At 51.9% G+C, this 27,039-nt stretch overlaps 1 protein-coding gene and 1 pseudogene across 7 annotated transcripts in view; one reads left to right on the forward strand and one right to left on the reverse strand.

Annotated features, from left to right (window-relative positions):
- Positions 1 to 880: 880 nt before the first annotated feature.
- Positions 881 to 27,039, reverse strand: part of PHF21B (PHD finger protein 21B) — a 130,149-nt gene continuing 103,990 nt past the window's right edge. For 4 of the 7 annotated variants that reach the window (XM_016939371.4, XM_063807689.1, XM_016939372.4 and 1 more), the window contains 8 exons: positions 16,277 to 16,328; positions 13,720 to 13,796; positions 11,569 to 11,623; positions 10,072 to 10,094; positions 8,282 to 8,440; positions 5,954 to 6,029; positions 5,517 to 5,620; positions 881 to 3,026 (listed from right to left, as the gene is read on the reverse strand). In XM_016939371.4, coding sequence (XP_016794860.2) covers positions 2,808 to 3,026; positions 5,517 to 5,620; positions 5,954 to 6,029; positions 8,282 to 8,440; positions 10,072 to 10,094; positions 11,569 to 11,623; positions 13,720 to 13,796; positions 16,277 to 16,328 — 765 coding nt within the window. In that variant the 3' untranslated portion in view covers positions 881 to 2,807. Of the gene's footprint in view, positions 3,027 to 5,063; positions 5,224 to 5,516; positions 5,621 to 5,953; positions 6,030 to 8,281; positions 8,441 to 10,071; positions 10,095 to 11,568; positions 11,624 to 13,719; positions 13,797 to 16,276; positions 16,329 to 27,039 lie in introns of those variants that run through there. The other 3 variants (XR_010155948.1, XR_010155949.1, XM_016939373.4) reach the window with 2 other exon arrangements.
- LOC134809752 (large ribosomal subunit protein eL6-like) lies at positions 17,656 to 22,626 on the forward strand (annotated as a pseudogene).

Genomic DNA, 27,039 nt, shown 5'->3' on the forward strand with positions numbered 1-27,039 from the left:
CTTTGGCAGGGGGTGTGGCCAATGTGTCCTCTGGTTCTGAGAGGTCCGGGTGATGACCGGGAGCACCCCGGGGATCTGGCCATGGGAGGTCACTACTGACCTGGTGTTCCAGAGGTGCAAAGGGGTGGGGAGTCGGATTGAAGAGAATCCAAAGAGGACAGGAGTGAGCCACGGATGCCGAGTGTGGTCTTTGGAGTGGCCCCCAGGAGGGCTCAGGCAGAGCTGACTTGAAACCTGCTCCCCTCCTCCCAAACTATTCTCCCCAGGGCAAGCCATGAAGCGGGACTGTGTGGCAGCCCTGCATGCCCTCCACCTCTCTGTCCCCTGGGGCACCGGACCCCACTGTGGCATTAGACCCCAGCCTCTGGCCACAGCTAACTGCCCAGGGGTCGGCCCTGACCCACTTGGCCAATCAGAGTCCCCCGTGCAATGCCAGGAGCTAGGACTCAGGGGGGCTGATTCCCCGGTTTCCTGATTCCCCACCTCTTGTAGGGCAAGGTGTAAGCTCAGCGTGGCTGCAGGAGCGCCTGTACCCGCTGCTGGGGGAGAGAGACAGCGGTGATGTTGCCAGGCTGAGAGGCAGGAACCCATGAGGGAGCAGAGGGCACCACCTTGGGCTCTGCACAGTGACAGACCTGCTGGGTTTCCGAGACTTTCCACCCTCAATCCTAGCCCTAAAGGGTCACCCGCCGCCTCTGAGGACTGGGAATGGGGGGTGAGCGAGTGGAGGGCACCGAGCTCTCTCCTGTTTCCCTCCCTCCATCCCTCCCTCCTCAGGATGGGAGAAGACCCTGATTTCCAGCCTCTCCAACGCCCACCTGGCTGCCCTGGGCACTCCCGGGGGCCTCTCCGCAAGGCAAGGACACCAAAACCACAGGGCTTTGAAATCATCGATCGAGTTTAATACATTGTAAAGAAGGAAAACTACATTGGCGTATTTAAGACAAACACTTTTTCTCTATCCTCACTACCCACTGGACGGTCCTCCTTGGTCCAAAAAAAAACTAACAATCTCAAGACACATCGGCAGCTACCCCTCCCGGGTCCAACCTTTCAGATTCTCCCATTACACTGTTAAAACATGTAACTCAATCCATCCGCGAAGAAAACCAAACCAACAGAAAAGGAAGCTGAAGACATGGACATCGCAAGCCACGCGGTAATGCATACTTGGCACAGAGTAGCCAATATAGAAGACGTGTGCCTCACACGGTTCACTTTGTTCATCAATAAAAGAATATAAAAATCTTGTTCACCCAGTGGTAAGTGTATTAAAATAGATCTGTATCATACAGCACAGTTTCTCCCGGAGTCGTGAGAATGACAGGAGGGACCGTGGCAGCTGCGGGATTTGCCGGCCTCCTCGCTCTGCACCTCTGCGTGTGTGCATGCGTGTCTGTGGTCGTGGCTGCGTGCGATGCACACACGCGTGTTCAGTGCAATTCGGCACCATGTGATATGCTCGGGGTGGGAGCCCGTGGCTCCTGGACGCTTATCCTGTTGTGCTGAGTCCCTCAGGACTGGGATGTGGGAATCGGGCGAGGGTGACAAGCTGCCACTGCCCACCCTGGATGCAGAAGCCCTTGGCAGCAAGTCTGGTCCCCGAAGGCCGGAACCTCCCGAGGCCACCGCCCTTTCTTTCCTCCCCAACCCTCCACCCGGCTCTTAAAAAACCTGCTGGATCTTCCAGCTTGGCCAGGCTTCCCGAGGGGAGGTGTTCCCATTTGTACCTTGAAGCACAGACTACTAGAAGCAGAAAGGAAGTCAGCCAGAGTACCCCCCACCATTCACATTAAATCTCTCACAATAAAAACGCCATACAAAAGTGTGAAGTTATTTTTTGGCATAGTGTCTGCACTGGCAAGAAGGGAGGAGTGGAATACTTATCGGCTCTTCCAAAGGAGACAAGAAAAGGCTTCGGTCGTTAAGTTGAATGATTCAACCCCAAAGAGAAAACCTGCCAAATGCCGCCCCCCAACAGGGTTGCAGCTCCACTCTGCCCAGAAACTCCATGAGAAAAACGCATCAACGGCAAACTGAGTCCAAGAGATTGGCAAAAGGAAGGAGGCAGCCTTGAGGGCCCCAAAGACGGAGCAGGAAGGGCACAGGCTCTGGCGGGGATCACTGCAGCGTCCCGGCGCCCAGACATGCTCACCTCCGACAGTGTCTTTCAAGTTAAACAGCTGCAATTCGTAACCCTAATAATACTGACAGAAAGAGGCCCAGGTGGTTCTGCAAAGGCGACGGAGTGCCCCAGGCCCGCCCGCCCACCCCAGGTGGACCTCCTAGGAGCGTGGGGCATTGAGGAACTACCTAGATCCGCTACCCCGCTTCTCGTCCCAACTACCGCTACCACTCAGCTAGTCCCTGTGTTCTCAGCTCGCCCTCCCACAGGACACCAATAGGCGGTGCCCTCAGTGGAGACTGCGTGCTGGGGGGTGTGCTTGTCCCCTCCACAGCCTCAGCCTGCCCCTCCAACGGGCCAGAGGGAGGCCGTGGAGAGCAGGGCCTGGAAGCCAGAGGCCCAGGCAGCCCCGAGGTGGCCGGGGGGGGGACTGTGTGCCCCAGCCTGTCGTACCCCACCTGGCTCCTAGGTACCCCCTGTGAATTTGGAGGGCACAGGGCCGCACCCCCACCTGGTCCTGGCTCTAGGCCTCTCGCCCAGCTCTTCCTCCCTCCTCTCCTCTGTCTGGTTAATTTTTGTCTGAAATTCATAGTGTTTATGAATTAAGGCCAACAGAACCCCCAGGCTGTGTAAGCAGGGTCCCAATAACTTTCCGTGGGTATGAAGACTGGTCCCTTGGGGGTCAGTTGTGGCCCTGGGGGTGCTGGACGGTGGGGTGTGTGGCTGCCACTGAGGGCTTGGTCCAGGGCCCGGCCAGCAGTGGGGCAGGGCTAGTGGTCCCCATGGTGACCTGGAGCAGCTGCTCGCCCTGTATCAGTCTCAGGAGGGCCCGCAGGCGGTCCAGGGATGACTGGGTGCCCCTCTGGCGGGCCAGCAGGCTTGTCTTCAACTCCAGGCATTTCTGTTGGGGAGAAGGTCAGGGGAAAGGGTCTTAGTATTCGGCTCTACAGCCATCCTGGGGCAGCCACCGTCTGGGCCCCTCTCCCCTCCACTACAAAGGCCTGCAAGAAACCAGGCTGAGGGCTTCACAAAAACCAGGCAGTGGTGCAAATGCAATTAAAGAGCAGCCAGACCCACAGGAGATGATGCTTGCTTTGGAACTTAGGGCTAGAAAAAGTGTGGCTCTGCCTGGGAATGTCCTTCCCATGGCTGTGATGTGACCTCCTCCTCCCCGCTAGCTGCCCACACTCTTCCTCCTCCTCCTGCTGGCCAACCTGCAGCAGCCTCGGAGGCCTTTGGCTTCCCAGCCGCCTTTCTGCTCTTTCTCTTGCCTGTTGTGCTGTGTGGTCTTTTCCAGTCTCTCTATGTACCACCGCAACAAGGAAAAGCAGTAAGGACTGATGCCTACAGTCCCACATCCATCTGCTCTGGGTCAAATACTGCTTGGGCAAATAACAACCTCCCCGAGATGGTTTCTAAAATGATTATAGGGACAATCACAATGCCTCTTCACAGCATTATAGAGAGGATTAAATGAGACACCGCATTTAAAGAGCTTCCCCAGGGCCCGTTACCATCACCATCCTCTAACACATCATCACCACCATCATCACCATTACTGTGATCATTACCACCATCACCACCATGATCACCATTATCACCACCGCCACCACCATCACTGTGATCAGCACCATCATCACCACCATCACCACCACCATGATCACCATTATCACCACCACCACCATCACTGTGATCAGCACCATCACCACCATCATTAGCACCATCACCACCATCATTACCACCACGATCACCATCGTCACCACCACCACCATCACGGTGATCAGCACCATCACCACCATCATCACTACCACCATCACCATCACCATGATCACCATTATCACCACCACCACCATCACTGTGATCAGCACCATCACCACCATCATTACCACCACGATCACCATCGTCACCACCACCACCATCACGGTGATCAGCACCATCACCACCATCATCACTACCACCATCACCATCACCATGATCACCATTATCACCACCACCACCATCACTGTGATCAGCACCATCACCACCATCATTACCACCATCACCACCACGATCACCAACGTCACCACCACCACCACCATCACTGTGATCAGCACCATCACCACCATCATTACCATCACCACCACGATCACCAACGTCACCACCACCATCACTGTGATCAGCACCATCATCACCACCATCACCACCACCATGATCACCATTATCACCACCGCCACCACCATCACTGTGATCAGCACCATCACCACCATCACCACCACCATGATCACCATTATCACCACCGCCACCACCATCACTGTGATCAGCACCATCACCACCATCACCACCACCATGATCACCATTATCACCACCGCCACCACCATCACTGTGATCAGCACCATCACCACCATCATTACCACCATCACCACCACGATCACCAACGTCACCACCACCACCACTGTGATCAGCACCATCACCACCATCACCACCACGATCACCATCGTCACCACCACCACCATCACTGTGATCAGCACCATCATCACCACCATCACCACAACCATGATCGCCATTATCACCACCATCACTGTGATCAGCACCATCAACACCATCACCATAATCACCACCATAATCACCATTATCATCACCACCATCACCATCACTGTGGTCTGCACCATCACCACCATCATCACCATCATCATTACAACCATCACCATGATCACCATCACCACCACCATCACTGTGATCAGCACCACCATCATTACCACCATCACCATCACCACCACCATTACGACCAACACCATATCATCATCACCATCACCATCATCACCACCACCACCATTATCATATTCCCATCACCATCACCATTACTACCATCACCATCATCACCACCACCATTACTACCATCATCTTCATTATCTTGTCTATCTCCATCCTATGGAGGAGGAATTACGTTCACTTTACACAAGAGGAAACAGATTCGGAGGTCAGGGCCCTGCCAAGGGGCCTGAGCAGGCGCACAGCCAGGGTGCTGTCAATCGCTTGATAAATATTTGTTGAATGAGTCACAGCGCTGCCTTCTCCACGTACTGGCTTGCTGGGGGATGCTTGGTGAGTCTGTCTTCTTCCTAGGCCTTATAGGTGAACAGTGAAGCTCTGCATCCACACCTGTGGTTCTAAGGACACATCTGCCTGTCCCCCAGGCCCCGGTGCTGGGGGCCTGCAGGGCTGAGGCCAGCCTGGATCTACACTTGTGGTTTGAATGACACGCCTGCCTGTCCAGCAGGCCCTGGCTCCTTCCTGCACTGCTGAGGCCAGCCTGGATCTACACCTGTGGTTCTAAGGACACATCTCTCTGTCCCCTAGACCCGGGGCACACCTGCAGGGCTGAGGCCAGCCTCCCCCAGGCCCCGGGACACACCTGCACTGCTGATGCCAGCCGCCGGTCCCGCTCCTCCAGCTGCTGGTGCTCGTTCTGCAGCTCACTGCCTCGTTGCAGCAGCTTCTGCTTCTCCTCTTCTTTGACTAGAAAAGAGAAGGCCAGGTCCCTGGAGAGGGGCAGGTAAGGAGCGGCTGGGTCGTAGAGTAAATGGGAGAGGCAGAAGGGATGAAACCAAGGCCTAGGACATCCCCCTGAAGAAGCCAGTGGCTGTGGCCAAATGCACAGCACCTGGAGCCACTCTCCCCTGGCCACACCTGCCCCGGACACAGGACCGGCCCCAGGATCCCACTTTTCAGTGCTCTGGCCCGGAAGGGAATGGACCCACCTGTCCTCCCACAGGACCAGGTGAGCCCAGAGGCCTGGGTGGGGGAGGAGGGGGAGCAGGTACCCTTTCCCACTCCCCAGGGATGCCTCACCTGTCTTGTGGGTGACATAAGAGTGCACGATGGCCAGCATCCCAGTCCAGGGCACACCCTCGTCTTTCTTTAAGGCCTGGGGAGCAGACGGGGAGATGAAAAAGTGGACAGGCCCTGGGACCTGCTGGGACTGTCCACACCCTGGCTGTGTAACCCTGAGGGGGCACGCCCTGTCTGAGCCACAGGGTCCTCACCCGTGACCAGGAGCTGGGGCCGCACATGCCTCATGGCCCAGCTCACAGGGGCTACACAGCTCCACGAGGCTGGAACATTCTGGGCCTCTCCCCTGCTCATCACCAGGGCCCTGAACAGGCAGCAGGCTCAAATACTTCTCGAACGAATGAATGATCACCTGTCTTCCTCCCACGTCCAGAAGACCTGAGGGCAGCGACCCCAGGCACACCAGGGACAAATGGAGAGACTCGATGTCCCCCACACTATGCTGAAGCGGGGAACAGAATTCTGTTCCCTCTCCACATGCCCTCAAAAAGTTGTGACAAAAAAGAAAGAAGAAAAAAGGAAGAGGCAAAAAAAAAAAAAAAAAAAAAAGCTGGGCATTAATCCCAGCAGTTTGGGAGGCCAAGGTGGGAGGATTGCTTGAACCCAGGAGTTCGAGATCAGCCTGGGCAACAAAGTGAGACCCAACCTCTACAAAAAATTAAAAAATTAGCTGGCCATGGTGGTGTGTACCTGTGGTCCCAGCTCCTCAGGAGGCTGAGGTGGGAAGACTGTTTGAGCCCCGAAGGTCAAGACTGCAGTGAGCTGTGCTCGTGCTCCTACACTCTAGCCTGTGCAACAGAGCAAGACCCTGTCTACCAAAAAAAAAAAAAAAAGGATGTAACCCCCGACCCAGGCAGTCACAATGCAGGGGCAGGTAGCCGCAGAGGGAACAGCCCGACGGCAGCCCCTGCCCACCATATCCACTGCCCTTGATCCTCACAGAACCAGCGATGATGGGAACTCCCAATGGTTAATACTTTTTGAAATAAAGTATTAAAACTCCCGGGCTGGGTGCGGTGGCTCACACCTGTAATCCCAGCACTTTGGGAGGTCAAGGCGGACAGATCACTTGAGGTCAGGAGTTTGAGACCAGCCTGGCCAACATGGTGAAACCCCATCTCTACTAAAAATACAAAAAATTAGCCAGGAGTGGTGGCGCATGCCTGTAATCCCAGCTACTTGGGAGGCTGAAGCAGGAGAATCGCTTGAACCCAGGAGGCGGAGGTGGCAGTGAGCTGAGATCATGCCATTGCACTCCAGCTTGGGCAACAAGAGCGAAACTCCATCTCAAAAAAAAAAAAGAAAGAAAGAAAGAAAGAAAGGTAACTCCCTATGACCACACAAGTCATGCATCTGTGGAAGGCACACTTGAAGCCAAGCACTGCTGCCACCCGCCACCCACCACACTCAGGGGCCACACTCCCAAGCGTTTCCTCCCAGGGTTTTTACTCTGCAGTTTTTCTCAGATGGCTGATTCCCAAACTATATAGCAGCTGTAAAGCCTGTTTTTTATTTTTATAATTCCATATAGTGAACAAGATCCAGAGAATCACACTTTTTGTAAAAACCTGTTGGATGCTGGCGGAATATCTCACTGAGTGCAGAGCTGGGCTATTCCACTATCTCCCGCTGCCGGGAGGAGAGGCTGCTTCCCCTCTAGTCTTTTGTAAATAAAGGGTGTGGGGCTTCTCTGTGCACAACACTTTATCCCTATTTGGATTATTTCCTTAGACTAGATTCCCCAAAGCAAGATCCAGGTTTTAAAAGGCCGTTACTGAAAGAAGGCCGCCATTAGCATCTCACGGGTAGAGGCCAGGGATGCTGCTCAACACCCCATAATAGGCCGGGCGCGGAGGCTCACGCCTATAATCCCAACACTTTGGGAGGCTGAGGCGGGTGATCACCTGAGGTCAGGAGTTTGAGACCAGCCTGGCCGACATGGTGAAACCCCCCATCTACTAAAAATACAAAAATTATCCGGGTGTGGTGGTGGGCGCCTATAACCCCAGCTACTTGAGAGGCTGAGGCAGGAGGATCACTTGAACCCAGGAGGCAGAGGTTGCAATGACCCGAGACCGTGCCACTGCACTCCAGCCTGGGCAACAGAACGAGACTCTGTCTCAAAAAAAAAAAAAAAAAAATTCCCATAATACACAGGACAAAGTTCCACAACCAATGATTATCCAGCCCCAAATGTCAATTGTGCTGAGGTTGAAAAAGCCTTCCTATACCGAAGCCCCTTTTTTCACCCCTCCTCTGCCCTGTCTCTGCCTACGGTGGGGACCTCCATGCCAGTCTGGGGTGAGGGGGTCACACAGCCTCCTGTACCTTCTGCTGGCACCTGGGGCACACCCACACGCCCTTGGGCGCCGTCTTGAGGGGCGGCTCCAGGCAGCTGAGGTGGTAGGCCCCCCGGCAGGTGCTGCAGGGCTGCAGGTTGGCCCCTCGCTTGCAGGCGGCACAGTGCTCATCGTGGGTGATCTCGTTCTGGAAGAGAAGGGAGGGCAGGAGACAGGTCAGCCACAGCCAGGTCAGCGGTGGCCGGTCAGCCAGGGCCAGGCCCAGGCAGCTGTGTCTGACCTACATGTGGCCGCTCTTCTGCCAACGTTTCCCAGCAGCTCTACGGAGAGAGAGGGATAAACCCTGGAGGGCGACAGTGTGGGGTCAGGCCTGGGACCTGGGAGGACGGGGGGCACCCACAGGGCCAGATTTACTAGGGGCTGGGGCACTGAGTATTGGAGTCTGGCCTGGTGTGACTCCCATAACCTGATTCTTCTGTGCTAAGACCTGGACCCCAGGTGTGGGCGACAAGGCAGGCTGTCCTGCTGCGGCCTAGAAAACAGCCCCCTGAGGGTCTGTGTTGCACCAGAGGTCCATGTGCTGGGAGTGGGACCAGTGATGAATGCAGCACTCCCTCCCTGCCCCCACTGCTTATGTGGACACTGCCTGGAGGGGCGGCGTAGCCCCGGCCAAGACCCTGTACTCGGCTCTCCGTTCACCATCCACGTGTCAACAGCATGCTCCAACTTCAGAGTTGGAAAAGACCAGAGAGCTCTCCTCTGGGATGGCCCGTGACACAAGGACACTGGATGTCCCTGAAGGAGGGGCAACACCCTCAGAGGAGGCCTCAGAGGTCCCTGTCTCCACCCCTTGTGTCATGCAAATGCCCAGGGAGGGAGAGGCAGTTGTCACACAGGGAGGGGGAGGCAGTTGTCACACAGCAAGCTGGAGGGGGAGCCGGGACCAGCAACCAGGTGGCCTGCCTCAAAGCCAAGGCCCTCTCCAAGTCTGTGGGCTCTGTGGGGACAGAGCTCAGGCTCCAGGTGTCCCCTGTCCACATGCCTGCCCTGGATGGGCACAAGATGTTTGCAGATAAACACTGCCAGGCCCCCCAGCACCAACCCGTGCCATTGCAGGGCTATTGTGAAAATGACACAGCCTAACCGGAGCTGACTGCAATCATCACCTACTGCTTCTTAGAGGCTTGACAGTTACGAGCATGCAGGGACTAGAATGTTCTTTTAGAATTAGATCAGAAATTCAGTGAAGAAAAACGCTGAATAAATTCTGAGATCATGCCATGAACGAGGTCATGACCAGCCAATGTTCTGGGAATCAGGGATGTGGTGTGTGCACGGGTAGGGGGTAGGGGGTGGGGGCCCCACAGGATCACAGAAATGTGGGTGTGTGGGGTGAGTCCCTGGGGATTAACAAGTCCAGCCCCTTTTCGGACGGGTAACAGAAGACCAGGGAGGGCCAGCTCTGCCCAGGTCACACTGAGGCCAGTGGAGCCAGGGTGAAGGCCTTTGGGCACCAGCTGGCTGCTTCCAGTTGGGCCTCAGTGGCCCCTGCAGTCTCTGCATCCTCAATTCTGAGGAGGGAGGGCTCCCGTTTGAAGCTGAGAGCAGAGCCCTGTGGCAATGCCCGACTTGACGCTGCCTGGCCGGCTGGAAAGCTGGCTGAGTGTTGCACAAAGCTCTTAGCACCTAAAGGCAGAACCGAAAGGCCTTCTGCACCACTCCGGGCTCTTTCCCTCTTTACAGGAGGGACCCTATGAGGACTGTACTGAAAACATTCTCCACCCCGGAAGTGTGAAGACGGAGGGAGGGGACACGTACCTTCCAGCAGGGGTCCTCATTGGCTAGCACAGGGAAGAAGGGCGGAGAACACGTTAGTGGCCGTCAGAGGAGCACAGATCAGGACTGGAGTCCATGAGGCCTCATGTGGCAAGGGCTCTTACCCCGGGGCATGATGGGAGCATCATAAGGCCCCCATGATACCTGGGCTGTCACCCCAGGGCATGATGGGAATATCACAAGGCCCTGTGATACCTGGGATCTTACCCCAGGGCATGATGGCAATATCACAAGGCCCCCATGACACCTGGGCTCACACCCCAGGGCATGATGGGGGTATCACAAGGCCCTGTGATACCTGGGATCTCACTCCTGGGCAGGATGGGAGTAAGGATCTCAGCCCTGGTCACAGCTAGAAGCCACCACGGGAACAGGCTCATGTGGCCCCTGTGCTGAGGACATAGTGGCAGTGAGCTGCCCGGGGGAAGGAAACATCACTCCAAGAACCCCTCAAAGTGACTTATTTTCAACTCTTTTTACACTGTAATCCACTCTCATTCTAGTAAATGATACCAAACCACACATTTTAATGATCGCAAACATATATATCTTTCAGGTTCTAGATCAGATCTGTCTGCAAATAATGCCACCCGGCGGGAGAACAGTTCTGGCGTCTGCACAGCACTCAACAGCTCACAAAGTGCAGTCACACTCGCCCTTCAAGTCACTGTCCCAGCTCTGAGAAGCAGGTAGCTATGGGCCCACTTTCCAGATCAGTAAACCAAGGCCCAGGGAGGGATGGTGACATGTTGAAAGCTACACAGAATCCCAGCAAGCTGGTCGTCATTTCCTGCTCGTGGGACTATGGTTTTCTAACTGAAGAGAACTGGCAGCTTCCTGCTGCTGTCTGAATGCAGGGATGTGGCTCCCTGAAGTCCTGCACTGGGGCACGGCTGGCAGAGGAGGGAGGGGCCCTGCAGACACAGGTAGAGGCCTCAGGCCAGGTTCTAGCCTGAAGATCTGGCCCAATGCCTTGTACAGAAGGAGCCCTCGGCTCCAACACACACAGCGAGGCAGAGGCAGAACTGGGCTGAGATCCCCACCCCTGTCCAGCCTGTGCTCTTCCAATGCCCAGAGCAGGCACAAGAGGGTGGGCAAGGTGTGGGCTGAGAGGCGCCAGCCCAGCCCAGGGGTATCAGAGGCCGCCCGCGTGTGGGGAAGAGAGGTTGTCTCCAGTGGAGTATGGAAGCAGCAGCACCTGGGCTGGGTCACACCTGCAGAGGCCCCATCGGTCACGCTCACACCTATGGCCCAGGCTGTGGACCTCTCCCAGGCCACAGCTCCAAGCTCACACACAGGCTGCAGGAGGAGCGGGGAGGTGGGAGGCTCCTCTCAGCACAGCGTCCTCACCTGCCTCTGCCCAGGTCAGCCCAGTGGGAGGCGGGCAGCCCTGCCCAGGCCCAGGCGTGGAGGACCACCCAGGGATGACTCCCCGCAGCCCTGAGCAGCTGTGGCAGAAGGCCTGAAGCCGGTGCTTACCTCTCGCTGTGAGGAACAGGGGGTTGTTGAGATAGTTGGAGGCCAGCCGTTTCCTCTGCAGGGACAGAAAACAAAACAACACACCCCATCATCTGGAGGCTCTCCTCGATGGTGACGTCACCCCAGGTCAGGACTCTCTCTGGGACAGGGTTCCCACCCAGGGCTCCAGGCTCTGGCTGGACACCCCCTGCCAGGGGCAGAAACAGGAACAAATACAGGGCAGAAGCACGCAGGGATGGCTGAGGATGGGGCGGGGCGGGGCAGGGAAGTCGGCAAAGGCTCTGCCTGCAGGAGGCCTAGGACACCCTCTCTGCACCCGTGGTTGCGTCTAGCTCAGGAAGGGCCGTCAGTGGGACACATCAGTCACATGGTGCATGTCACATTCTCCACCTGTCTCCTGCCTCTCAACTGGGTCTGGAGTCAGGTGGAAAAATGGGTGTTATAGACTGGCTCCCCCAAATTCCATTTCTTGGCATGTGGCCTTAAACATCACATGTGGACAAAGGTTTCTGGAACATTCCAGAAGAGCGGCCTTAGTCCTGGCTTTGGCAACCACAGGCCACACCGGTCTAAACCTTGGTGGTTCAAAGTGGCTTTGGCTGCGGCTGTTGTAATACTGTGTGGCCAGATTTGACACCATTTCTCTCGGTGTGGTCAGGCTGTGGACCTGGGGAAGGACCCCCTCGGGCTGTGTGCCTGCTCCAGGCTCAGGGTCACGGGGCCTTGGGTTGACTCCCGACCTGCTTACGCCGTCTCTGGCCCTGGCCTCAGACTTGGGAGCCTAGAGTAACGCCTCGTCCACAGAGCAGCCTGCATTTTCATGAACGAACAAATCTAAAGGAATGAAGCCCTCCCTGTCTAGAGAACACACCATTTCCTTGGGTGGAGGCTGAAAACACTTCCACGATGTTCTTACCAAGGGTCCGAGTCAGGGGACAGGGCTTGCTCAGATGAAGGAAGAGGAAGTGAATGGTATGAAACGGCCCACGTGGAGCACGTTCTCAGAACAGGAGCGGGGCAGGCAGAAGTAGAGGAAAGGCGTGGACAGGCTGATGAGGCCAGAGGACGCCCCATGGTGGGCTCTCCCCACAGACAGGGCAATTGCAGAGCCTGGAACTGGCTGCCGCTCTGCGTGAAACGCCTCCCTCCCACTTGAGCTCAGGTTCCCAAGACATGGATTCTGGGCAGTGGCCCAGACTAGCCTGCACCCTGGGAGGTGAGACAGCACTTTCCTCACCTTCCTCCAGATCTCACAGAGCTGGCATCTGCAACATACCAGGCACTGACCTCGGGGGACATCGTTTCCCTCAGGACAGCTGTCCCAAGCTCTGGACTTCGGAGCTCTAAGCAAATGGCTTCCATCCCAGAGAAAGACTCTAAGACACTGCCCCTAAGAAAGCCCTGAGCCTCTGAGCTAATGGTCCCAACAGACCCTGCAGAGTTGGCTTTGGGGAGATGACATTAGGATTTTAACCTAAGAATTTTGGACTGTCATTTACAAGGGCAGGAAGGTGTCATTTATGATCTGGTTTCTCCCTGGGGACATGCTCATGGGAGAGGCCCTTGTGCTCCCCTACGGCATCCTTAAATCCCAACCCTGCTGCACTGGACCGATTTTGGTGCAGGCTCTCGGATTCCCACCCCCATCCCTGGGGATGGACGCTCCAACTGGGAGGAGGGAAGGGCACTGGCCACACCCACCCAGGCCCTTTCTTTACGGTGCCCGCCTGCTCCAGGCTGTGCACATCCTCAGTCTCTCCCAGCCATGAGCCAACTGCACAGGCTCTAGACAAGGTGTGAGGTGGTCCAGGGAGGCCAGGGTGTCCAGCCCTGCCTGTGACCGGAGATTTGCCTGATCATTCAGGGTGAAGAGTCAAGAAGCCGGTGTACCTCGCACGAAGCCACGCCCACCAGCGAGCCTCTATTAGGAATAAACTGACATCTCCTCTTCCACATCTTCCTATCAATTGATTGTGAACTCGGAGGTGATGAGAGAGATGATTTACGGTCACCCCCCAGCCCCACTCCCAGGAGGGACAGACGAGGGGGGTGCTTAGGAAAGCGAATGAGGGAGGCCCTGGGACTTTTCCTGGAGGCTGTGCACTGGGAGCCCCCACCCTCCTGGTGGCATGGGGCTGGCGGGTTCCCCACCTCGGTCTCCAGGAGGCCGCTGTAGGCAGGGTTGGCTGTGCTTCTTCTCTTCCGCTCCTGTCGCTTGCTCTGGATTTCTGGAAAGGCACAGACACAGCAGTTACTGGGTCCTGCCTGCCCTGGGAACCCCAAATGCTTCCTTGCCAAGCCCTGGGTACCACCATCCCCTCCTGCTCTGAAGCCTCTCTGTGTGCTCAGCATCCATGCCACAGAGTAGCCCAGGGTGGGTTAGGGCCTCCAGGAATCACTGACTCCATGGCAGGACAGCTCTGGTGGCCTCAGGCTGAATGACAGATTGGTGGGAGGCTGGCAGGTACCCAGAATCCAGGTGCCCACTCTTAGCACGGGGTCCTCCTTTTGTGTCCCTATCTGGCCCATGGCCGTTATTGGGGACCCACAGGTTGGGTGATACCCACTGGTCCAGTGAGCTGCAGGGTGAGGCTCCCAGCTCCCGGAAGCCCAGGAGCAAGCCTCTACCCAGGTGGCCTCTGCCCCAGTGCAGCCCCCAGCAGGAATCCTTCGCATGCGAGCGAGAGGGGGCATGGCCACACTGACGGTGTTTTCTTTTCCTTTTTCTTTGCTTTGACCCCCAGGCAGGACCCATGACCTGCCTCTCTGTGTGCAGCTGTGCTAGCGTCTTCTAATCTCTGTCTCCCGGACCTAGTTTTCCTTTTTAAACCTTCTCAATATTACTCAGCCTGTTTTCTGTAAGGCACTCAGACCTTCTGTGGAATAACACAGGGTCTAAAGAAAGAAAGAATTAAGGATATCACAGCAGAGGTTGGGGAGAGGTTTCTAAATGAGAACTATTTATAAAACCAATAATGATCACGCCTATTAGGAACGCACTTTTCGATCAGTCCCTCACCAACTCCACGAAGTTTACAGGCGCAGTTTTCCCCATGTTGCAGATGAGAAAACTGAGGTTCGGAGTGGGGAAGGACCTTGCCTAGGGACTCCGGCCAGTGCACAGGCAGGACTTGAGCATAAGACTTCTGTCCCCACAGCCCCATGCTGCCTCTGTGGCACCGTGGTTTCGGTCAGAGATTAAATCAATCCCAAAGGCAAGCTGAGGGCAGCGGGATTCATCTCGCTCAAGCTCACACCATCAGGCAGGGAGCTCACAGAGGTTCTTACGAAGGAACCTTGGCTGGAGGGTAATGCCTTCCAACCATGCACGCAGAAGGGTGAGGAAGGCCAGGGGCAAGGGTTGCTTACAGGGGGCTTCCCTGCCCAGGGATCTGGAAGGCTGGGGCTCTTCCCTGGCTCTCCCCATCCTGGCTGCTGCCAGAGAGCAAGTCAGACCCAGGGGACATAAAGGGAGAGGGCTGTCTTCTCGGAGCCTGCATGGCAGGCTGCGGTCCCCACGCGCTGGGCTGTGCTGAGCTCGGGAAGGCTTGCCCTGCTCCCACTTGCCCCGGATGAGCTGTGTGACCTCAGCCAGGTCCCTCCCCTCCCCTGGGCTTCGGTGGCTCACCTGCTGCAATGGAAAGAAACTCTTAACTTCAAGACTGCTAGTGCCTCGGGCACCGCGGGGGTTCACTTCATTCCCTCTTGCTTTGAAGGAGAGGAACGCTAGGCGAACCTTCCTGCATCCAGGTTTACCAGGGTATGTGCTTTCCCTTTATAAAACGCCTTTGCAGGTGAGGTGGGTGTGGTGGAAAACGTTCTGGGTTGGGAGTCAGGAGGCCTGGATTCCAGCCTGGGCCTGGTATCAACTGGCCCTGGGACCCTGGGCAAGTGAATCAGCTTCCCTGGCCTCGGCTTCCCCATGGGGGCTTCCCCAAGGGGGCTGGTTTCGAGGCTTCCCAGGCCCTAAGATTCTAGGATGACGTTCACAGCTCATGTGAGATTGCCCTCATCATTCTACGATGATGTTCACGGCCCATGTGAAGCTGCCCTCATCCGTAAGGTCACACAGCCCCTTCGTAGAGTCACAGTGCCCTGTCTGCTCAAATAAACTACTGTTCCAATTTTGACGGACACATCTGGTGGCACACATGAAGTCCGCAGGCTAGTTTGACGGCAGGGGAGCTGGTGGTCAGCTCTCCCACTGTGCTGGGCACTGCTTCCAACCATCCCCAGAGGACAGTTTGGCCATTATCCATTTTATACATGAAGAGACTGAGGCACACAGAAGTAACCTGCCCACACTTAAGAAAGTGATGGGACCGGGCAGTCTGCCTCTTGTCATTTCCCTGTGTTGAGGGCAGGGAGCCCACATGGTCCCTCCGCTGAAACAAGTAAGTGCCACAGTGGGTATTGTGCATAGTCATGGAGCCAGGGCGAGCCTGGAAGGCTTCTCTGTCTTGTTTGTCTTTGATGACAGCCACCCAGCCTCAGGCACTTGGGGCAGACCTCCTGGGAGGTGGTTTATACACAGACACTGCCATCCAAGCCGGGACATCCTGAGACCCACTGCAGCAGTGTGAGGCCACGCTCCACCCATATCGGCTGCTGCTGAAGCCCAGACCACCCGTCATCACACCTGGCCCCCAACACCCCGGCTTTCGGGTCAGTCCCAGCCCAACCTGCTGCTACCTGGATCCTTCCTTACCTTCCAAGTGTTCCGTGGTAACCAGGCCTAGCGCTACCATGAAGGCGATTTTCTGAGGGAAGGAACAGACAAAGGAGCATTAACACAACCGTCAACGTTCATTCATGCACTCAACAAACATCTGCTGTGGCAGGTGCAGGGCGATACCTCATGGGTGCCCCAACCACAGAGGCCTCCAACTACAGATGCCAAGTCAGTTTCTAAGAAACGTGGGGAAATAGGATTTTCAAAGAGAGTATCTACAGCTCAATTTGGAGGGCCTCCTTGAAAACACTGGATACATGTATTCAAACATACTTTAAGGGGCTAAGGTGCACAGAACTGGGCTAATCCTTATGGGTGCCCCAACCGCTAAGGCCCCGAACTCCAGACACCAAGTCAGTTTCTAAGAAACACAGGGAAATAGGATTCCCAAAGAAAGCATCTACAGCTCAATTTGGAGGGGCTCCTTGAAAACACTGGATACACGTATTCAAACATACTTTAAAGAGCTAAGGTGCACACAGCTGGGCTAATCACTGTCACATAACACGTCACTGGTTCATAACACATTTGCATCATTGGTCCTTTCATGGCTGTCTTTCATTTTATTTAATAATAAATTGAACATCATGAACCTACTAATAAACTCAAAACCTGACACTTGACCCATAAGTTGCATCTCTTCTGTGTTCCTCACTTTATCTCATTCTTTTCACCCTCATTTCTAGTGATCCTAGTTTTGTAATGACCTTCTCCAGTTTTGTAATGACCATTTCCTTGACTTTGTTTACATATGCATGTATTTCTGTCACTTATGAAACAGGGTGGCACTTAGTTTTATCTGTTTTTTTTTTTTTTTTTTTTTTTTTTTTGAAACAGGTTCTCACTCTGTCACCCAGACTGGAGTGCACTGGAGTAATCACAGCTCACTGCAGCTTCAATCTCTGGGGCTCAAGTGATCCTCCTACCTCAGCCTCCCGAGGAGCTGGGACCACAGGTGCGCACCACCGTGCCCAGCTAATTTTCGTATTTTTTGAAGAGATGGAGTTTTGCCATGTTGCCCAGGCTGGTCTTGAACTCCTGGGTGCAAGCCTACCCCAGCCTCCCAAAGTGCTGGTATTATAGACATGGGCCACCATGCCCAGCCATTACCTGTTTTTGACTTGTGAAAAGGTCATGACACTGTATTGTCTACAGAGCTCACTAGGGCATTTTTTTTTTCATTTGACATTCTTCGGTGGTGGAAGGCAGAATCTAGAATGGCCCCCGAGCCCCTACCCTGCGGCGTAGCCACCCCATATCATTCCCTGCCTTGAGTGTGGGCAGGACTGAAAATACCACGGGATTAGGTAACATCACAGAGCGAAGAGGTGCCAAAGCCACTCCTATGGCGTATGATGTTACATAAGACCCCTGTTGGTGACGGGAGTGAGGCTCTCTTGCTGGCCTTGAGAGACAGCCTGCCAGGAGTCCTGCAGCCACCACGCTGTAGGAAGACCAACTCCCGGAGCCTCACTCAAGGCCGGCCACAGAGTAGGTGCTCGTGAGTATTTGATGAATCTGTGAGTCAATATTTCCTTGTCTGGGATATGACTTGCAATACAGTTTCCCCCTTTATCTTTTATTTATGGGGCTGGCTTATTTATTGTAGTTTCAGATTTACAGGGAAGTTGCAAGACTCATTACTGAGAGTTCCTGTATACCCCACACCCAGTTCATCACAACTAAAGAACCAACGTCGGTACATTATTATCAGCTAAAACCCATACTTCATTTGGATTTATTTAGTCTTTTTGTTTTTTAGAGACAGAGTCTCACTCTGTCAACCAGGCTGGAGTACAGTGGCACAATCATAGCTCACTGCAGCCTCAAACTCCTGGGCTCAAGCAATTCTCCTGCCTCAGCCTCCCAAGTAACTGAGACTACAGGTGCACACCACCACACCCAGCTAATTTTTAAATTTTTTGTAGAGATGAGGTCTTGCTATGTTACCCAGGCTAGTCTCAAACTCTTGGCTTCAAGCGATCCTCCCACCTCTGCCTCTGGAAGCACTGGGATTACAGGTGTGAGCCACTGTGCCCAGCCCTTTGTTTTCTGTCCCAGGATCCCACATGATATTTAGATATCATGCCTCCTTACACTCTTCTGGGCTGTGAGGGTTTCTCAGCTTGTCTTTTTTTGATGACCTGCACAGCTTGAGGAGGACCGGTCAGGTATTTTGCAGAGCCACCCTCAATTGGGATTTGTCTGATATTTTCCTCATAAGTGGACTGGGGTGGTAGGTTTGGGGGAGGAAGACCACAGAGGTAACACACCTTCTCATCACATCGCAGCAAGGGCGTAGACCACCCACCTGACTCATCGCTGCTGGTGACCCTGGTCACTGGCTGAAGTGTGTCTGCCAAGCTCCACTCAGCAAAGCCACTCTTTCCGTGCCCACCCCGTGCCCCCATACCATACTTGTTGGGAATAAGTCACCGTGGGCAGCTCACACTTAAGGAGCTGGGAATCAGACTCCACTCAGGCGGGGCTTTTTTCATTTTGTTGCCATGCACCTAGATTTTTTTAAAAGAGTATCGATTTTTAAATTATAGTAAAAATTTTAAAATGCATCAATTTTTAATTTTTAAAATTTAAAATTAAATTATAATAAAACTTATCAATATTTTCTTTTGCAGTGTTTTGATTGTTTGGATCCTGGCTAGAGGAGCTGAGGTAATAAAATAATTTTAGTCTCTATAGTTTCTCTTTTTACATTTAAATTTTTGATCCATTTGGAATGGATGCTGGTGTGCCTGGTGGGAGTCCGGGCTCACTGCTTTCTGTATGGCTACCATTTGTTCCAATACCATTTACTGAAAATTCCATCTTCCCATGTTTCACTGACTTAAGGAGCCACTTCAATCATATACTAAATTATCATAGATCTATTTGGGTCTATTTCTGGGCCTTCTATTTTGTTCCTTAAATCTGCCTCTCTAGGAGCTCCTGCCACACGTTCAGTTCTCAAGGCTTTAGGGTCTATTTTAATATCCGGGAGGATTAGAATATCCCTTCACTGTTTTTCCTGTTCAGTTTCCTGGCTCTTCTTATTTTTTCATGTGAAATTTAGAAACCATCTTAGGAAGCTCTGAGGATGAGGGAATCGGTTGGTGGATTTGCTGGAATGTTAAAATTATAAATTAACTTTGGGCATAATGACAGTTTCATATTATTAAGTTTTCCTACTTAAATCTATGACATGCCCCTCTGTTCTTATTCTTTTTTTTTTTTTTTTTTTTTTGAGACGGAGCTTCGCTCTTGTCACCCAGCCTGGAGTGCAGTGGCGCGATCTCAGCTCACTGCAATCTCCGCCTCCTGGTTTCAAGCGATTCTCTTGCCTCAGCCTCCCAAGTAGCTGGGATTATGGGTGCCTGCCACCAAACCCAGCTAATTTTTGTATTTTTAGTAGAGACAGGGTTTCACCATGTTGGCCAGGCTGGTCTCGAACTCTTGACCTCAGGTGATCTGCCTGCCTCGCCTCCCAAAGTGCTGGGATTACAGGCGTGACCTACCACACCCAGCCTCTTTTTTCTTCTCCTTCTCCTCTTTTCTTCCTTCTCCTTCTCCTCTCCTTCCTTCTCCTCTTCTTCTGTCTTAAGGGGTTTTAAATTTTTCCTCAGATATTGAATATTCTTATTATGTTTATTCTTGGCATTTAATCTTTTTGCTGCAATCGTAAATGGGGTTGTGTATAAAGCTTCTAACAGGTTACTGTGTTGCTATGAAGATTAGTGATATTTTTACCTTAATTTTACACCCTGCTGCAATGCCAAATTCTCTTATTGTCTGCAGCTTTTTCAGCAATTCTCTTGGGTTTTCCAGATCTCTTGGGTTTTTCAGCAAATCTCTTGGGTTTTCTCAAATAGTTTACTCCTTTCCGATTTTTCCTTCTATGCTGTTAAAAATGGTTCTCTTTAATTTTTCAGCTTTAAAGGGTATTTTCTGATTCATCTAAAGTCCCAACTGCTACAGATAAGCTCATCTGAGAACTCTTTCCACTTCCCACCTTCTTTCCCTCCTTCTCCTCTCAATTTTACTTAAATGAATCTTTTATATATTATCGGAACACATCATATTTAAACTCTATTCTGACATCCTCACCCACAGTTAAATATATTTGATGCTCACCCCAGTGCTAGTACCAAAGTTTCCCCATGTCTCTTGGTTGCTTGGGTTTGGGTCTCCAGCAGTTTCTCATAAATGGCTGATGGAACATTTCCTGAGGTCTCCAAAGATTTACAACTTTTTTTTGTTGCCCAGACTGGAGTGGCATGATCTTGGCTCACTGCAACCTCCACCTCCCAGACTAAAGCAATTCTCCTGCCTCAGTCTCCCGAGTAGCTGGGATTACAGGCACCCGCCACCACGCCCAGCTAATTTTTGTATTTTTACTAGAGATGGGGTTTCACCATGTTGGCCAGGCTGGTCTCAAACTCCTGACCTCAAGTGATCCACCCGCCTCGGCCTCCTAAAGTGCTGAGACTACAGGCGTGAGCCACTGCACCCGGCTAGATTTACAACTTTTTATCTGTAGCCTTTAAACTTGAAGGACAGCTTGGCTGCAAATGAAATCCTTGGCTCGTTCTTTCTTTCCATTATTTTCTTGCAGATGTTACTCTAGCGTATCCTGGAATTGAATGTGGCTGTGGAAAAGTCAGACACCAGCTTAATTGCTTTCCCTCTAAAGTGACTCTTTGTTTTTTTTTTTTTTTGGCCTGGATGCCTATAGGATTCTTTTGTTTCCACAGTCAGTCAGCAACTTCACTGGGTGTGTCTCAGCATTACACATTTTCCCCCTGGAGCACACATCAGCTGTCCCTGGGACCCAATGTGTCCTTTCAAGATGCAGATTATAAAGTCTTTTTAAAAGTTCAGGACATTTTCCTTGAATTATATTTCAAAAAGTGAAGTATCACCATACCATGAAAAGTGGGGTCTGTCAAACTCAATCCTGTGAGATGTGCACTCACATAGGTGGAAGATCAGTGGAGCAGCTGAGGGGGCTGCAGAGCCACCTGACTGGGAATTCTGGGGCCATCCAGCAGCTTGGCCAATCAGTACCAGTCTGGTGCCACCTGGTTCAAATATCACTTCTGGACCCTGTGTCTAACTAACTGGACAGTGGCAGGGACTCTAGGATGCCCTGAGCTGCTGGCAGCCGTTTTACTGGCCTGACCTGGGAAGGCTGGGCTGGGAGAACACTGGGAATGTGGTGCCTCTGCTTCCTCACATCATCTTCTCCTCCCCGAGTCCCCTCCACTGACACTCATTTGAGGACAGGTTATGAACAGGAAACAGGAACCAATGCCAACCACAGGACAGCCAAATTCACCTCATTGCAGGAAATTATGGAAATGTTTTCATCATTCTAGTTTCCTTCTTTGATGCCTCCCATTATACATGTGTTGTATCTTCTTTGCTTGCCTCCTGTAGGTTTCACTTACTCTGAAACTTAAAAACTCATTATTGAGTTCTCTTTCCCATCTTGCAAGATGGTGAGAAGTTGGATACTGAGGAGAAGAAACCCGAAGCCAAGAAGGCTGATGCTGGTGGCAAGGTGAAAAGGGGGAACCTCAAAGCTAAAAAGCCCAAGGGGGAAGCCCCACTGAAGCTGAAATCCCCTCCTTGTCAGAGGAATTGGCAGATATTCCCAATCTGCTACGTATTCCAGAAAGGCCGGTACAAGAGGAAGTACTCGGCCACTAAACCCAAGGTTGAAAAGAAAAAGGAGAAGGTTCTTGCAACTGTTACAAACAGTTGATGGTGACAAGAATGGTGGTACCCGGCTGGTTCAACTTCACAAAATGCCTAGATATTCTCCTACTGAAGACATGCCTTGGAAGCTATTGAGCCATGGCAAAAACCCCTTCAGCCAGCATGGGAGAAAACTGTAAGCCAGCATCACCCCTGGGACCTTCTGATCATCCTCACTGGACACCACAGAGGCAAGAGGGCGGTTTTCCTGAAGAGCTGGGCAGTGGCTGTTACTTGTGTCTGGACCTCTGGTCCTCGGTTGAGGACACACCAGAAATTTGCCATTGCCACCTCAACCGAAATTGGTATCAGCAATGTGAAAATCCCAATACATCTTACTGATGCTTAATTCAAGCAGCAGCAGCTGCAGAACCCCAGACACCAGAAAGGTGAGCTCTTCGACACAGAAACAGAGAAGTACAAGATTACAGGGCAGCGCAAGGTTGATCATCAAAAAGCTGTGGACTCACAAATTTTACTGAGTATCAAAGCTATTCCTCAGCTCCAGGGCTACCTGAGATCTGTGTTTGCCCTGATGAGTGGAGTTTATCCCTCACAAACTGGTGTTCTAAATTTCTTAAGAACCTAATAAAGGATATATAAAAATAAAATAACTATTTTTTGAATTTCGTATACTTTTCCCCCTTCTGCCTCTGGTGTCCCTTACCGTGTCTTCTGCTGTATCCATGGCCCTCTGTGTTCATTCAGCTATGCATCCATTTCTGGGATGGTTTTATTGTTTTTCATGAATAATTCCAGCTCATGGTTAATTCTCTCCAGTAATTTAGCCACTTAGCCATCTCTTCCATAAATCTGTGTATTTTAGCCATATAGTTTCCTTCTTAGTGCTGATTGTTTCATTAAGTTTTTTTTTAAAAATCACAGCAGGATATCAATTTTTTTTCCTAGTATTCTTTATGTTATGGTAAAAATAACTTCTCTTTCCTGTATTTTTTGCTTATAGCAGCTTCATATTGATGTTTTGTTGTTAAACATAACTAAATGAGCTGAATTTTCCCATACTGGAGATTTGTAGCAGGTGGGAAAGGGATTACATTAGCCTTCTAGAAGCAACTCAAAGGCTCTGCCTCTCCTGCCAAGGCAATTGACTTCATTCTTAGTCCCTCAGTGGGATTCTCTGGTTAACCACGCCTCCTCTGCCTCTCCCCCATGGTCAAAGAGCATTTCTGCCACCTTCCCTGTTCCTGGATGCCTTACAGATTGCAGGTGCAATCCCTCCAGGAGACATATTTTGCCTGGCACTTTCTAAGACCTGACAACACCAAGCACTCCCTCCTCCAGCACATTCTGTCTATATTATCTCAGGCCCAGCTTTCACCTGACCCGGCCCTGTCTAAGCTAAGACTAGCTCAGACACTCCCTTTCCTTTTGCACTTCAAGATGGACTTCTGATCTTCAGGGAGTGCATGCCACTTTTTCTGCAGCCTGTGGCTCCTTGGCCCTCTCTGGAGTCCCCTACACCACTCCTGGCCACTGCTCATAGCACCATCGGCTTGCTGCCCGGCCCTGACCTCTGCTGCCTCTGACGACACTAACACTTCTTGCCCAGTCTGCCGATGCTCTGCTCATGTCTGAAATCCACAAAATGAAGAAAAAAATTCTTGTTGCTATTAGTTTATAGGGGATGCAGGGGGAGTCTCAGTTCTAAGTAGCTGCTCTGTTCCTTCTGGAAGCTCAGCCAAGTCTTTTTGCCCTGTGGGATCAACTGGCTTCATTCTGATAGACGTGTGTTCAAAACTGTGTTCTGCGGATTTTGTCAAATTTGCCTTTTACAATTCTGCTGTTAGGTTGGTGCAAAGTAATTGCACAATTACTTTTGCACCAAATGCATATCCCAAACGATGTTGCTATGGTACACATAAGTTCGTGACTGTTAAATTATCTTGATGGATATACCTTTAGTATTTACATTGATATGTCTTTTTCATTCCTTTCAACCTTTCTGGTGTTGTTTATTTAGGTATGCCTCTGACAAACAGCACACAACTGGATTGTGTTGTTTTTAAGCCTGTTTTCATTTCTCTAAAAGTGGAAGATTTCATTTGCATTTATTATGGTTACTGAGTTATTTGGACTTATTTCCTCTACTTTATTTGTATTTTCAGTGTATCCTTTTTCATTTCCTACTTCTTGGGGAAAAAAAGCTCCACATTCACTTTTTTTTTCCTCTGCTGATTTAGAAATTATAGGTGGCATTACATTTTTTTCACTGATTAGCCTAAATGTTTTGAGCATATGTTTCTAACTATACACTTTTCTAATAAAGGCTGGAGTTAATATTTCTATTCTTCTTCCCCAAATTACACTGCTCCTGGCATGTTCTAACTCCCTCTAAAACATCACCTCCAACCAATTTATTGTTTCCTAGAATTTTCCTTTTATCTGCTTTGTAAAACAAAACTGGATTTTTTTTTCAGTCTACACTTAAATACATCTACCTATAATTTAACAGTCTATACACTTGGTTGTTTCTTATACCCACTGGCTGTCTCTGGCTTCATCTATCTTCTGGCAAAAGCACAGTTCTTTTAAGGATGGTCTGTGGGTGATAAAACCCTTAGTCTTCCTATGTGTAAAATGTCTTTCTTTTGCCCTTGCTCTTGAAAAACAACTTAACTGGGTATAAAATACTGAGTTGGCAGCGACTTTCCCTCGGCAGTCTGCAGATATTTATTGCTCTGTGGTCATCTGCCTGAGGCTGCTGGAGGCCCCAGCACATCTGTCATTCCGCTGTTTTTGCCCTGGTAGTTTTTTATGATTTTTCTCTTTGTCTTTGACATGAATCTCTAGCCTCCTAGATTTGCTTTTATTAATCCCGCCTGAGAGATGGAGTCTACTTTTGACTTAAAAACTCACACTGATGCTCTTCAATCCTGGGACATTCTTCAGCTTTGCTTCTCCACCTGCCCTGTCACCCTACACCGACTCCCTCCTGCTGAAAGCCCCATGAGGTGAAAGCGAGGTTTCCCCACTTGCTTTCTGTCCCTGCCTGCTCCTGCGTATTTTTTCTTTTACATGTTTGCATCTCTGTGCTCCATGCACGGTATCCTATTCAAAAGCACTAATTATCTCTGTTCCTGCCGTCTAGTAAGCTTTTCAAATGTCATCTCATCGCCATGTTTGTCATCATCAAATTCTCGAATTTTTATGTTCATCTAAATGTTTTATATCCTTGGTTTTTGCACTTCGTTATTCCTTATTTCTAGACATTACTCCTTTCTTTGTGGATCTTAAATACACTTATTTAAAAGCTGTTGCTAGAGTATTTAGCACAATTCACTTCATCTGGAATAAATTCATGTTCCAAATGTTGATTTCATTGATCGCCAGCCTTGGCATGAGATCTCGTATATGTTAGAATTCTGTCGAGACTTACCTGGGCACAATTTCTTTTTGTTTTTTTGTTTTTTGTTTTTTTGATACGGAATCTCGCTCGGTCACCCAGGCTGTAGTGCAGTGGCACGATCTCAGCTCACTGCAAGCTCCGCCTCCTGGGTTCACACCATTCTCCTGCCTCAGCCTCCTGAGTAGCTGGGACTACAGGCACCCGCCACCAGGCCTGGCTAATTTTTTGTATTTTTAGTAGAGACAGGGTTTCACCGTGTTAGCCAGGATGGTCTCGATCTCCTGACCTCGTGATCCGCCCGCCTCGGCCTCCCGAAGTGCTGGGCACAATTTCTTTCTTTTTCTCTCCCTCACGCTTACCCTCCCTTTCAGCAAGTTTGAAGTTGCCTCAGCGCTGGCCACTTCCCTAGGTCTGGCTGTGGCCCGGACCAGCAGAGAAGCCTGGTCAACTTGTCTCTTACCCAAGGAATTCTTGGAACCCGCTGCCCTGTGTGAGCTGCCCACCCTCAGGGTCACCCTTGCTCAATTCCGAACCAAGGGTGTGGGTCCCTGGCTGCCGTGTTTTAGGGACACAGCAACGTTCAGCTCCATCATTATCCTCTCTCTCTCCACTGTATCTGGGGTTGCTGTGGGTTTGAAACGGAGAGGTCCATTCACGTGAACCCAGAGTCTTCCTGATGGACGGGGTGCTTGGATAGATTTCAAGAGGGGGAGTGACTTAGTTATTTCTGAATTTTGGAAAGATCATTTGCAGGGTGAATAGACAGGGAGGAAGCCATCCAGGGGCAGGGAGGCAGGCCGGGGTCCACTGCGGTAGCCCTGGGCAGATATGAGACAGGAAGGAGGGCTGGGCACAGGGCCAAAACGTGTGTGTGAACAGGGCTTGCTCAGAGAGGTGCGGGGCTGGGACCTTGCTCCGACTGCCCTTTGCAGGGCATGTGCTGATTTGAGGGCAGCCAGACTCATTCAGATGCTAGCTGAGGCCAGGACAATGGGTGGCCCCAGAGAGGGCTGCAGCTCTGTCCTAAGGCAGGCTGTAGGCCTTGGGACAGGAGGGAGCAGACAGCGCCCTGGGTCGGGAACCAGAAGCCCAGGTTCTGTCTGAACTTAGCATGCAGCCCCGTGACCGTACATGTGGTTTGCCTCTGAGCCTCAGCTTCCTCACCTGTAAAATGAACCTTGTAATTCCTGCCCCCCCGCTACTGTGCAGCCGCCGTGAGGACAGGGGGAGAAGGAAGGGGAAGCACAGTCAACCGTGAGACTCAGTGGTGATCAGCGTGGGGTGATGGCTGCTGCCCTGAACTGGACACTGCCACCTCACATCCCTGAGAGAAGGGGAAGCACAGTCAGCTGTGAGACTCAGTGGCGATCAGCGTGGGGTGATGGCCGCTGCCCTGCACTGGACACTGCCACCTCACATCCCTGAGCTTCCACTGCCCATCACCTTGACACCTGTAGGTACATACATGTCACGCGTTTTAGAGCATTGCAGACGTGAGGAGCCTGCTAGGAAGCACGTCCGTGCCGCAACCTCACCCTTGCTGTGAGAAACCCCAGGGCAGCTGAGGCAGCCTGGCAGCCTGGGAACCTCAGTCTGACAGGGGCCCCGCCCACCCCCA

The sequence above is a fragment of the Pan troglodytes genome, chromosome 23 (genome assembly GCF_028858775.2).
Source record: "Pan troglodytes isolate AG18354 chromosome 23, NHGRI_mPanTro3-v2.0_pri, whole genome shotgun sequence".
Taxonomy (NCBI): Eukaryota; Metazoa; Chordata; class Mammalia; order Primates; family Hominidae; genus Pan; species Pan troglodytes.